Genomic DNA, 10,890 nt, shown 5'->3' on the forward strand with positions numbered 1-10,890 from the left:
GAGTATTGATAGCGATTCCCTACAAATAAGATAAATATTTAAAAATGTTAAACCGGAATCTAACCGGATAATATCGCTTCTTTAAAAAAATTGAAAACAACTCCTAACTAGAAATTAATAATAAAATCACTCGATTTTAATCGGTTTAAAAATCGGATTAAATTAAATAATTTTGACGATTCGTGATATTTTTTAATTAGTAAAATAGGAAAACAAAATAAATCTTTTCAGTTAAATAAATAGATTCCGAATAAATAATTTGCAACTTTTGCCCGTCCTGATGACATTTTATGTTGCGATATCCTCGAGAGACGCGTCCTGATCCAAACCCGCGACAGGGTTGGTTCCAACACACGTGATATATGTATATATAGGATTGGACACTCAGTTATTCGAGTTGCCTCATCTGAGTTTCAAGAGTATTTCAGTTCAACACCACCCCTTGTCTTCTTAAAAATAACATCATTTCATTACAATGACAGAACACAAATCAGATAGGTGGGGTTACGAGATTAACACCATTTCTGATTCTTGCATATCTTTCCTCAATAACTACTATCATCAGGTACATCTCTCTATCCATATCTCTGTCTTTGTGCGCGTGTGTGAGAGAGAGACTCAGAGAGAGAGAGAGATAATTTCTATTTGTATCATATATCTTATGCTGACTGACTCTGAGAGAGAGAGAGAGAGAATTTTTATATCTGATATCTGTATGATGACTTGCTGATTTGTTGTGTATATGATTTTTATTGTGTATTTTATATATGTGAATGATTGAAGGTGCTTAGCTATGGAAGAAATAGGTCAGTGATTGTTCAAGCTTCTCAACAAGACCCGAGTTGTGTTTTGGCTAATATCTTGACAGCCCATTATTATGCTTCTTCTTCAAATCCATCTCTTTCATCTGCCCATCTCGAAGCTGCCAAAGCTCACCTAGTAATTTATTTTTCTCTTTCTCTCATCATGTGTATATGATGTAGTTATGTTTTTATTTATTGTTCTTTAAACTTGAAATATTTTGTATATTAGAAAATTGTTCTTGATGAACTTCTGTGTGGATTTTTTGAATTGACCTTATGTGTGATATTATTTACAGGATCATGCTACTTCTTATGAAAAAGCTGTTTTTGATGTTGTTACTTATTTGATGACCCCTGATAGAGATGATGATGTTGCTGTCCATCAACACTCCAAGGTTCTTCCTTTTTTTTTTGGGCAATTTTTTTCTTGATGGTTTAATTATATTACTACTTAATGGATGCTGACTAATTGTTGCTATTAGTTTTCAATATATCCGGATATCTAAAACTAAATAAATAATTTGTTAAGATCAGATACAGCTGTTTTTTTTCTTTTTTGGTAGTTTTATCAGCTTTATTTGTGGATACCACGTTGGTGGTCAATAAGAAAGATACTAACCCTTGAAGAAACAAAATAATTGTGACATGAAACCTAATTATAGGAAAATAGAGTTTTTTCATAATGGATATTCCATGAACTTTAAGTTTTTTTTATGTTTGCCTTCATAAGAACTTGTTTTTTGTATTTGATAGATCTTCTGCTACTGACTGTACTACTAAGGATATTTGCTAACAACTCATTTATTTTCGTTGAGTTATAATGTTCGATTTTTGTGAGACTTGATATCTTAAACTCTAGTAGAACTACTTGGGAATTCCATGATTCTCATTTTCGTTAAGTTTCTGATGGATTGGTATCTATCAACTATCAAAGATATAAATTTAAATCCAAATGCGAGCACATTGTTTTGATTTAGCATATGTATAGTAACTTTCATGTAAAATTTCACCGGTTTCACTGTCTTCCATTTCGGTCATTAAAAATTTTGTGTTTTCACTCCGTTTTTCTTTTTGCCTGGTTAGCTCTTAAAAGATTTTCCTAAAGATATGCTTTCTCTGAAGAGGGCTCAAGTGCTTTGCTTTTACATGGGTCGACCTGACCTCTCCTTGGAACTTGTCCAACAGGTACCATTTCATGCTCAGCAGTTGCCAGAAAATCAAGAATCGACTTATATTTTTTTTAATCAGTGAATGCATTTTGATTGAACTTGTTACTCGCTAGCGAGGAAATCAGACACTAATTGATATCTTATTCCTGCATATTCTATTGAAGCTTTGAATATCCGACAGAACTTTTGCTTCTGGTTAAATCTTAAATGTTTGTTTTCAATAGGTTTTACCTGTAAATGAACAAGAAGATTACATATATGGGATGCTTGCCTTTCCTTTATTAGAGCTTGGTAGGATGGCAGATGCAGAAAAAGCAGCGAGGAAGGGGCTTGAGATCAACAAGGAAGATCCATGGGTGCATCATGCTGTAAGTAAATATTCCCCTGGTATTTATTCAGTCTTGTATGCAGAACCATATTCAAAAAATTAGGTTTACATCCTATGGTGCTCATTTTCACTTGGCAAGTATGTTGTAACTTTTCCAAGAGTACCTATATCTGAATGCTTAATCATGAAGTGCTATGTCTACTCATATCGACTTGGCACTTGTCAGGTCTACTCAGTTCTTGATTTCTATGATTCTTTAATTATATCAGCTTCTTTAGGACCTCATAATGAGAATTTTTATGCAGATCTGCCATGTACTTCAGTTTGAGTGTCGGTTTAAAGAAGCTGTGGAATTCATGAAAGATCACTCACAATCGTGGAATGCTTTATCATCTTTCATGTATCATTTAACTAACGATCATCGACTGTAGATTTCAAACTTTGTGATATATTTGTCTAAAGAAATCTAATTTTCAGGATTACACACAATTGGTGGCATGTCGCACTTTGTTACTTGGAAGGGCAATCATCCATTGAAAAGGTTTTAGAAGTTTATGATTGCTTTATTTGGAATGAATTAGAAAGATGCGACGCTGATGCTGCAGAGGTATGTAGTAAGATTATTTTAAGGTACAAATAGTCTTAAATGTACAGGAGAGCCTTAACTTTTTGAAATGTAGGTATATTTAAATGCACTTGGCTTGTTACTACGGGTCTATTTACGAGGTCGAATATCTCAGTTTGGCGATAGTTTGAAGATCTTAGCAGAGCGTCTGATAGATAACGTAAGGAGCTATCATCCTTAATACAACTTTTCTATAAACGTTGAACGTTGGTTTTCCTCCACAAGAAGACAAATAAAAAGATACATAATTGGCATTATTTTTTTAATAACCCTGTTACTTGTACTATTTAGTTTTTCGGTCATACCCATGTGGGATACGACATGGCTTAAGTGTGGGATTTGATATGATCCTTTACGTTGCAACTGCCTGCTTCACCCTCTTCCAAGAATTATAATATTTTGACAATCTGACACTTTAATTGTACCCAGGCTTGACTCTTGCAGACGAGGCTGGGTAAAATAACTTCAAAGTGCAAAATTATGTTATTTCCGCTCATCTTTCTTGTTTTCTTTTAAACTCATTTCGATGCCACCATCCCTTTTATAAAGTTGTAGTTACCAATTTACTAATTAAGTGATCCCTTCCAAAATTCTCAGCAATTTTGGCATCTTGAATGGCACCTTGATTTGTTGATATTATGGGCCTTAGCATGTACCGGTAAACAGGCTGATGCAGAAAAGTTGCTTGAGAGCCTAAAGTGCAGGTTACGCATATTTTGTTTACTCTCTTAAAAAGATTATTTTAAGTGCTAGATCTTTCACCTCTGCTCAAGTATCATTTTTATGTTTCCTGCAGAATGTCTGGGATGACTATGAAGAAACAACAAATAATGCAGAGAGGAATTGAGGTTTGTTACTTCGCTTCTCTTTTGCTGTCATAACCTTTGAACTCTTTTCTTTTTCTAAATGATCTTGGAACCCTTATTAGTTTGTGTCTTTACTTAATTGTAAGCTCACAAAGTCACAGTGGGTGGGAGAAATGCAGAGAACATAAGATGTAATCACTATCCTCAAAGTCCAATGGTTCCATGCCCAATGCTTTGGACTGAATTGCCTAGCAAGTCCGATGCTTTGGACTGAACTGCTTATAACAGGCATTGAGTTGTGATACTTTCCTTAATTAATAAAATGCAAGGCCACCGTTTTCATACGAATGTATTAAATCTTTATATATGGCAGTTGACATATTATTTTTCAATTTTACTTCGATCAACACATATCTTAGGGTTGAAATCATCTCTTTCTTTTAGTGAATATCCGATGAATGAGAGTTCTTAATCATCTGGATCTTAAATTTAGTTGTTCCACCCTCCATAGTAACCACACGGTAGTTATATTTTTACTCAAGTTAGCTTATTCATGACTGTAGTATGTAGTGGATTGGATTTCGCTTTCTATGTCTGTATGTTACACTGATACAGTGTACATATTCTAGTGTACACAAGAATGCAGTTTCAATTTTTTTTTATTTTGAATGTTGATTGTTGATGAAACTGTACTTTTATACTTTAGCTCGCAGAAGCCATGTATAGGTACGGAAAGGGCGACTATGAACTAGCATTAGAATTGCTTGGTTCAGAATTTAACGCCAGTAACTATAAGGTAAAAAGAACCAAATAGTAATGAATATATTTAGACTATTATTATTTTTTTGTTTATCATGATGTCTCTGTTTTTGCATGCTAGATGATTGGGGCATCTGAGGAGCAGCTTGATGTTTTTAACGAAATGCGGTATATAATGTTGCTAAATACTGGACGAGCCAAGGAGGGTATGCAGATAAACTCTTTTTTTGGAATATAAATTCCGACCCAGTTACACAAAAAAACTCACTTGTAAATGGTTTTGTTTGTCTAATAAATAGAAACGAGATATGGAAATAATCTTTAATTAATATTACAATGAGACTCTTTTGTAAAGAACAGATGAAGCGTAGTTCTTACCGTGATTTGTCACATTACAGCCATTTCAGGGATTGAGATGCAGTTGCAGAAGAGGGAAGCAGCCCCGTTTTTGTGGTATATGCTGGTATGTCTATTTCATAATCAACTAGACCAATTGGATTTAGCACAGCAACTGTAAAAAATGCTCAAGACATGATTTTTGGTTCAGGAGAAGGCTTATTTAGAATTAGGGAGGAGCAAGGAAGCTGCAGATGCAGGGGAGAAAGGCAAGGCCTTGGAGTTAGCATGCGCTTTCCATCAGGAGAAGGCTTATTCGGAATTGGGGATGAGCAAGAAAGCTATACTGGGTGAATACAAGGCCAAATCTAAGCAAAAGTTGTACTTGACAGAGACCTCGGATGATGAGACATTCTGAGGTTTAGTGAGGGGATATTCTTTTGGCAGGACCGCGATCCCTGAGGGGAGGTTGAGCAAAGGGGCCCTTTATAAACAGTTTAGTATTTGTATAGCTCAGCTCCTATAGATGCACCAATAGTCCCCAACACCCGGCATGTTATGCTTGTTTTGTAAAATTAACATTCTGGAGATGATTGGTATATAGATTTTAATTTTGTATTACATTGCGGTCGTCAAATTATTGTATAAAATATTTTCCAGTCCTCTCCTCTCAGTAAATATAGATTTCATACAGCCGAGATATTTTCTGAAATCCAACTAGAGATTTTTTTTTTTCAACTTAAAAACTAAGATTTAAAACCAGAGAAAGATAAATTACACGATTGTATGAATGTCAAATATATGAGGATCTTATTGCTAGACGAAAGAGTGCAGTCTTTCGTGTAGGTGCTGTTGCAAAGAACGAAGTTATAAAGTGATATGCTAGGGAAGAGGCTGATATTCACTATTCTGCAATGGCAAGGCCATGATCTACTCCAAAAAAAAAAGAATCCGATTTTTGAATCGGTATACTATGGATATTTACAGGGATGATATTCACCATTTTGCAATGGTAGAACAAAAAAAAATCCAAGTCATAAAGTGACATACTTCATTATATAGCAGACAAGTTACATCCCCAGAATAAATTTGTAATGGACCAGAGTAACAAAGTCAGAAAGAGTGGGGAAAATAGTACAAAATTTTATATATACATACCAAAACACATTCTGGGGATGTAAGATGTAACCTCAGTTACCTCCTCAGTTTTCAAACAGCAATGAGTCCACATTCATGCACCCCTCTGAACAATCCCATGTAAACATCACCTTATCCGTCCCAACTCCTCCACCTTGACATTACAGGCCTATCATCTTTCTCCGTCTCTACACACTACTCCGCCGTTATTGTATCATATCCTTCCCTTTTGGTCGAAAGTTAACAATTTGTGTTTTGGTTAAAAAATTCGTTCATTTATAACCAGGAATTTTCTCAAGACTTCGCTTGCCATTCAGAGAAAAAATTCCAAAACACATACCGGCCAAATACTCATCGAAACCAAAACCCCTGACCTACTTCGGAAAATTCAAACGCTAATAGGGCCACATTCAGGAACTACAACATTAGTAGAACTTCCTAACTTAATCCCACGTGAACATCCTCGTATCCTTCTCAATTCCTCCACCACCTCCTTAGCATTAGGCCTATCATCTTTCTCCGCTGCAACACACCTGAAAGCCAGCTCCGCCACAGCACCAACGCCCTCCATTGCCACCCTATCCCCCGCCAAAAACGGGTCCACAACTTCCTCCAACAATCCCATTTGTATCTTCGGCACAACCAAATCGACCAATGCCATTTCACTCTTTTCTCGCCTAGAATCCACAGCACGCATACCAGTGATCAACTCTAATAAAATCACTCCGAAACTATACACATCACTTTTCTCAGTCAATCTAAATGACTGATAATAATCAGGATCCAAATACCCCGGTGTCCCTTGCGGACCAGTCCAAACACAACCCGAACCTGGACCATTAGGCCCATTACCTGCCATTACTCCGTTTTCTTGACAAATCAATAATCTTGAAAGCCCAAAATCTCCAACTTTCACCCTCATATCTTTCTCCACAAAAATATTTGTTGAAGTCACATCTCTATGTATTATAGGTGGCAATACAGAGAAATGTAAATACTCAATTGCTAATGCAATTTGCAAAGCAATCTCAACTCTAACAATCCACTTCAAAGAGCCTTTTTTATATACACCATGTAAATGATCAGCTAATGTACCATTAGATACATAATCATATACTAAAAGTAACCCTCTAGGATCACTACAATACCCATGTAACTTAACTAAATTCGGGTGTGTAATCGACGAAAGTATCAAAATTTCATTACAAAATGACTTTGTTTTCGAGTTTTGTTTGTGCAAATGCTTCACAGCTACAATGTGACCATCAGCAAGTTGGCCTAAAAACACTGATCCAAAACCCCCATCACCAATTTTCCTTTTAGGGTCAAAATGATTAGTCGAGATTTCGAGATCATCATAAGTAAATACAGGTGGAAGTAGACTAGCTGAGCGATGTTGATGGAGAAATTGAGTTGTCGGGTCTTCTTGATTTTGTAAAGATGTGATTTTTTTCGTACGAAAAACAAATGTACCTACTGTAATAGCAATGAAAATGCATATAAAAATGAAAGATAGAGATAAAATTGTGACCTTATGAGGTGAAAATGATTGTTGATGTAGTAGTGATTGCGAGATTTTTGGTTTTGGTTTGAAACAAATAAAGGGCTTTTTAGGATCAGTAGCATTGTATCCACAAGTACCCTTGTTTATTATACATGAATTACAGCTTGAAAAGTATGAATCTTGATTTTCTTGATTTGGGCTTTGATTCCACTCAACTTCAATACCCATTTTCAAGAAATTGTCAAGGTATCCAAGAACATCAGGCTGACAATCTTGTTGAGAGATTGAGTGAGTTGTTGATGCACAGTTGTGAATAAGTTTTAGTGGGTTTTTGATGAGTTTGCATTCCCAAGAACAAAGACTACAATTTGGCAGATTTGGAGGTGAGCATTGGTGAAGATGAGAGAGCCTAGAGCAAGAAGAATCTGAGATTTTAAAAGGGGTTGATGAGAGTTTGATGGGCTGTTCAGGAATGGTGTAGAGAGGTGGAAGACAAGATTGTTTTTTGTGGTTTGGTTGAGGAAGGAGAAGGAGAGAAGTTGAGTTTAGTTCAAAGCGGAGGAGAGAGAAGCTGAGGTTGTTGATTGTGAGAGTTGAGTGTGGAGATGAGCATTTGATTGGAAATGAAGGGTGACCACAACCTGGTGAAGCTGAGAATGGATAGGGGATGGTGGTGGTGAATGGGGGACATGAATTCACTGGTGGTGATTTGCATCCTTGAGTAGTGGCCAGGAAGTAGAAAATAATCAAGAACATGGTGGTGGTGGTGGTGAAACAAAATTTTAGAAAATGGTTAGCAGGGTGGTGGAGATTAATGGGAGGGACCCTGCTGGAGATTAATGGGAGGGTTGAAGTTGGTTATATGATATAGATCTGAATATTTTGAAAATGTTGATCTAGATTTGAGTTGGGGTTGGGGAGGGTAAAATTTGAGTTAGCTTGCCTAGATTGTTGAAGTGACACTGGAGTGAATATTTGGGAGTGTGGTTAGTCTCGAGGAGGAGAGAAAAGAGAGAGGCTCACGTGAAGTGGAGGAGATTATGGGGATCAAGACAAAACTAGAGAAAATTAGTAGTAGTAGTAGTACTATAAAGGTTTAGTATGATTGTATATTTTGACCATCTATCCTCCATGTCACTTTGGTAAAAAAAGGTGACTGTGTTCATTGTTCATATCAGAAGCCATTTATTCCCAGGTGGGACCTTAAGTTAGTGGGACCTACTAAAGTGTTAGTGTCATCATGTTGAGTTTGTTTGAATGGAGTCTATAAAGTGTAGCTCAAGTTTAAAATATATGTTTAAATGCATTTTCAAAGTTTCCCAACTAATGAAGTACTCCCTCCGTCCCTCCCAAATGTTTACATTTGGGTGGGGCGCGGAGTTTAAGAAAAATGATAAAATAGTGGAAAAAGTTGAAAAAATGAGTAAAGTAGTGGGACCGATTAATATTATATGTATAAAGTGGGTATAGTGGAGGAAAGTAGTGGATGTAGTTAATTTAAAAATTATAAAAACTTTACTATTTTTGGAAAATTTTGAAATGTAAACAATTGGAAGGGACATCCAAAAAAGGAAAGTGTAAACAAATGGGAGGGACAGAGGGAGTATTTTTTTAATTTGGTTTTATGGAATAAGGACTCCACAGATTTATGAAGAATGTATCATGTAATGTGACTGAATAAATCATTTGTAAATACTTCATATGTAAATACTTTTATATATGTAAATACACTGATCAACCCAAAGGCAAAACATATGTAAATACTTTTATATATACATATATATTCTTGAAATACTAAAAAAAAAGTGCAAAAATAATTAGGCACTATTGTAATAAAAACCTTGTAGATGTGTAAATGTGGGCATGATATGTTTGTTTAAATTGAGATAAATGTGTTGTCTTGTAGTATTGGGCCCAAACAGGAAAAAGATGAATCAGAAAAGCTGCCATGAACATGGGCCGGTATGATTGAACATTGTAATTTTATCTTATAAAAATTACATACGTAAGCCATTTACCAATTGCTTCATCGCTATATTCTTTTATGGCAATTTACGTGCAACATAACAATAACCGATCTATGCTTTCCTCATTCATCTTGCTTATAGCACATCAGTGCTAAAATATCGGTTTGAATCAAGAAATTTCAATTTAATTAATAAAAATAATAAGTTTTTTAATATAGTTTCATATTAAAAATATTATTTTCATTATATATTTTATATTAAAATTTTATTTTCATTCCCAACAACCAAGCTGTAAACTCACATTACAAACATAACTGAACAATGTCATTAGCGGACGAGGGCAAGAGAGCATTAGCAAAAAGCAAAACGAATATTATTGTGCTCGAGAAACTCCTTAGGCTATTGCTCTATTTTTCAGTATATAAGATTTCGATATAATGTTTAACTGTGTCTAGTTTCTTGGCATGTTATTTCGCTCCTGTCATGTATATTTTCGTGTCATGTTTTGTTCGTGTCTTATATTCAAAAACTAAATACAAAATTGACCCATTTAGGATTTGTATTTTGATTTGTATTATTTCGTGTTCGTGTAACTCCGTGGTCCCGTCGTTCTCATATCATATTTCCTGTACAATTGAATATTAATATAAATTTTAAATAAATAAATGTAAATATTGATTTTTTAAGTAAAAAGTTTAAAAATTATACAAAATTTGCCCTTTTAAACTATTCATACTTGTAATATTTTAAAACTATGCATTATTTTACAAGTATTTATTATAAATATCCATATTTATATTTACATTTAATTATTATAAATATATTTATTTGTGTAACTCGTGTCGTGTTGTGTGTTCAAAGATTAAACATCGTGTATTAAAAATGTAAACGCACACACATAGAATTCTCGTGTCGTATTCATGTCGTGCAAAAAAATATCGGGATTTGCTACTGATAGTACATGCAGCTCCCGCATGGACCAGGTCTGGACTCCTAACTCAATCCAGTCCCGCACACTGCTAGTCCTAACTGGCCCAGTCCCCCAAGCCCAATCTTGGGAAATCACAGAACTTGAGACACTTGTCTAAGCACATGATAGAGGCAGCTGTCACCCATCAATCATGGGAATAATCAGGGCACGTGTCAGAGGATCCTCAGAATATTCCTCATCCAGTCCCGCGCTGACACGTGTAAAGCATCCACTCCAGACAGGTGTCCTCCGCTCCTAGAACCAATGGCTACGATTCAAAGGTACCAACCCCAAAACCCTATCTTTGGGCTATAAATAGCCCAAGAAGGTGAGGGTTTGGGGTTAATCACTCTCACACTCATATACACACGCAGCCACCCTGCATTCCTATCTATCTCCATCTTCCCCAAAAGCGAGTTCTTACTCTCACACCGGAGGCGCCACGGGATCCAAACCCCCCTTCCGGTGTTATTTTGTAAGAGCCCC

The 10,890-nt window shown here is 35.7% G+C and overlaps 2 protein-coding genes across 2 annotated transcripts; one reads left to right on the plus strand and one right to left on the minus strand.

Moving 5' to 3' along the window:
* The first annotated feature begins 375 nt into the window (after positions 1–375).
* Positions 376–5,488, plus strand: LOC141672629 (uncharacterized). The gene is made up of 14 exons (XM_074479282.1): positions 376–565; positions 784–939; positions 1,100–1,198; positions 1,887–1,988; positions 2,197–2,340; positions 2,606–2,700; positions 2,778–2,907; positions 2,981–3,085; positions 3,523–3,629; positions 3,722–3,773; positions 4,438–4,527; positions 4,612–4,696; positions 4,889–4,953; positions 5,038–5,488. Exons 1-14 carry the CDS (start codon positions 476–478, stop codon positions 5,242–5,244), a joined length of 1,527 nt encoding a protein of 508 aa, XP_074335383.1. The 5' UTR covers positions 376–475; the 3' UTR covers positions 5,245–5,488.
* Positions 5,489–5,854: 366 nt separating this feature from the next.
* On the minus strand, positions 5,855–8,506 carry LOC141672638 (LEAF RUST 10 DISEASE-RESISTANCE LOCUS RECEPTOR-LIKE PROTEIN KINASE-like 1.5). The gene has a single exon (XM_074479289.1). It carries the CDS (start codon positions 8,221–8,223, stop codon positions 6,352–6,354), a length of 1,872 nt encoding a protein of 623 aa, XP_074335390.1. The 5' UTR covers positions 8,224–8,506; the 3' UTR covers positions 5,855–6,351.
* Positions 8,507–10,890: the final 2,384 nt, after the last annotated feature.

This window comes from Apium graveolens, chromosome 1 (assembly GCF_009905375.1).
Source record: "Apium graveolens cultivar Ventura chromosome 1, ASM990537v1, whole genome shotgun sequence".
Lineage (NCBI taxonomy): Eukaryota > Viridiplantae > Streptophyta > Magnoliopsida > Apiales > Apiaceae > Apium > Apium graveolens.

What these genes read in the sequence shown, in the direction of transcription:
- LOC141672629 (XM_074479282.1), top strand. Translation starts at nt 476, where the DNA reads ATGACAGAACACAAATCAGATAGGTGGGGTTACGAGATTAACACCATT. An exon ending in AATGCTTTATCATCTTTCAT is followed by an intron (nt 2,701 to 2,777) that starts GTATCATTTAAC and finishes TCTAATTTTCAG; the next exon opens with GATTACACACAATTGGTGGC. An exon ending in TAATGCAGAGAGGAATTGAG is followed by an intron (nt 3,774 to 4,437) that starts GTTTGTTACTTC and finishes TTTATACTTTAG; the next exon opens with CTCGCAGAAGCCATGTATAG.
- LOC141672638 (XM_074479289.1), bottom strand. Translation starts at nt 8,223, where the DNA reads ATGTTCTTGATTATTTTCTACTTCCTGGCCACTACTCAAGGATGCAAA.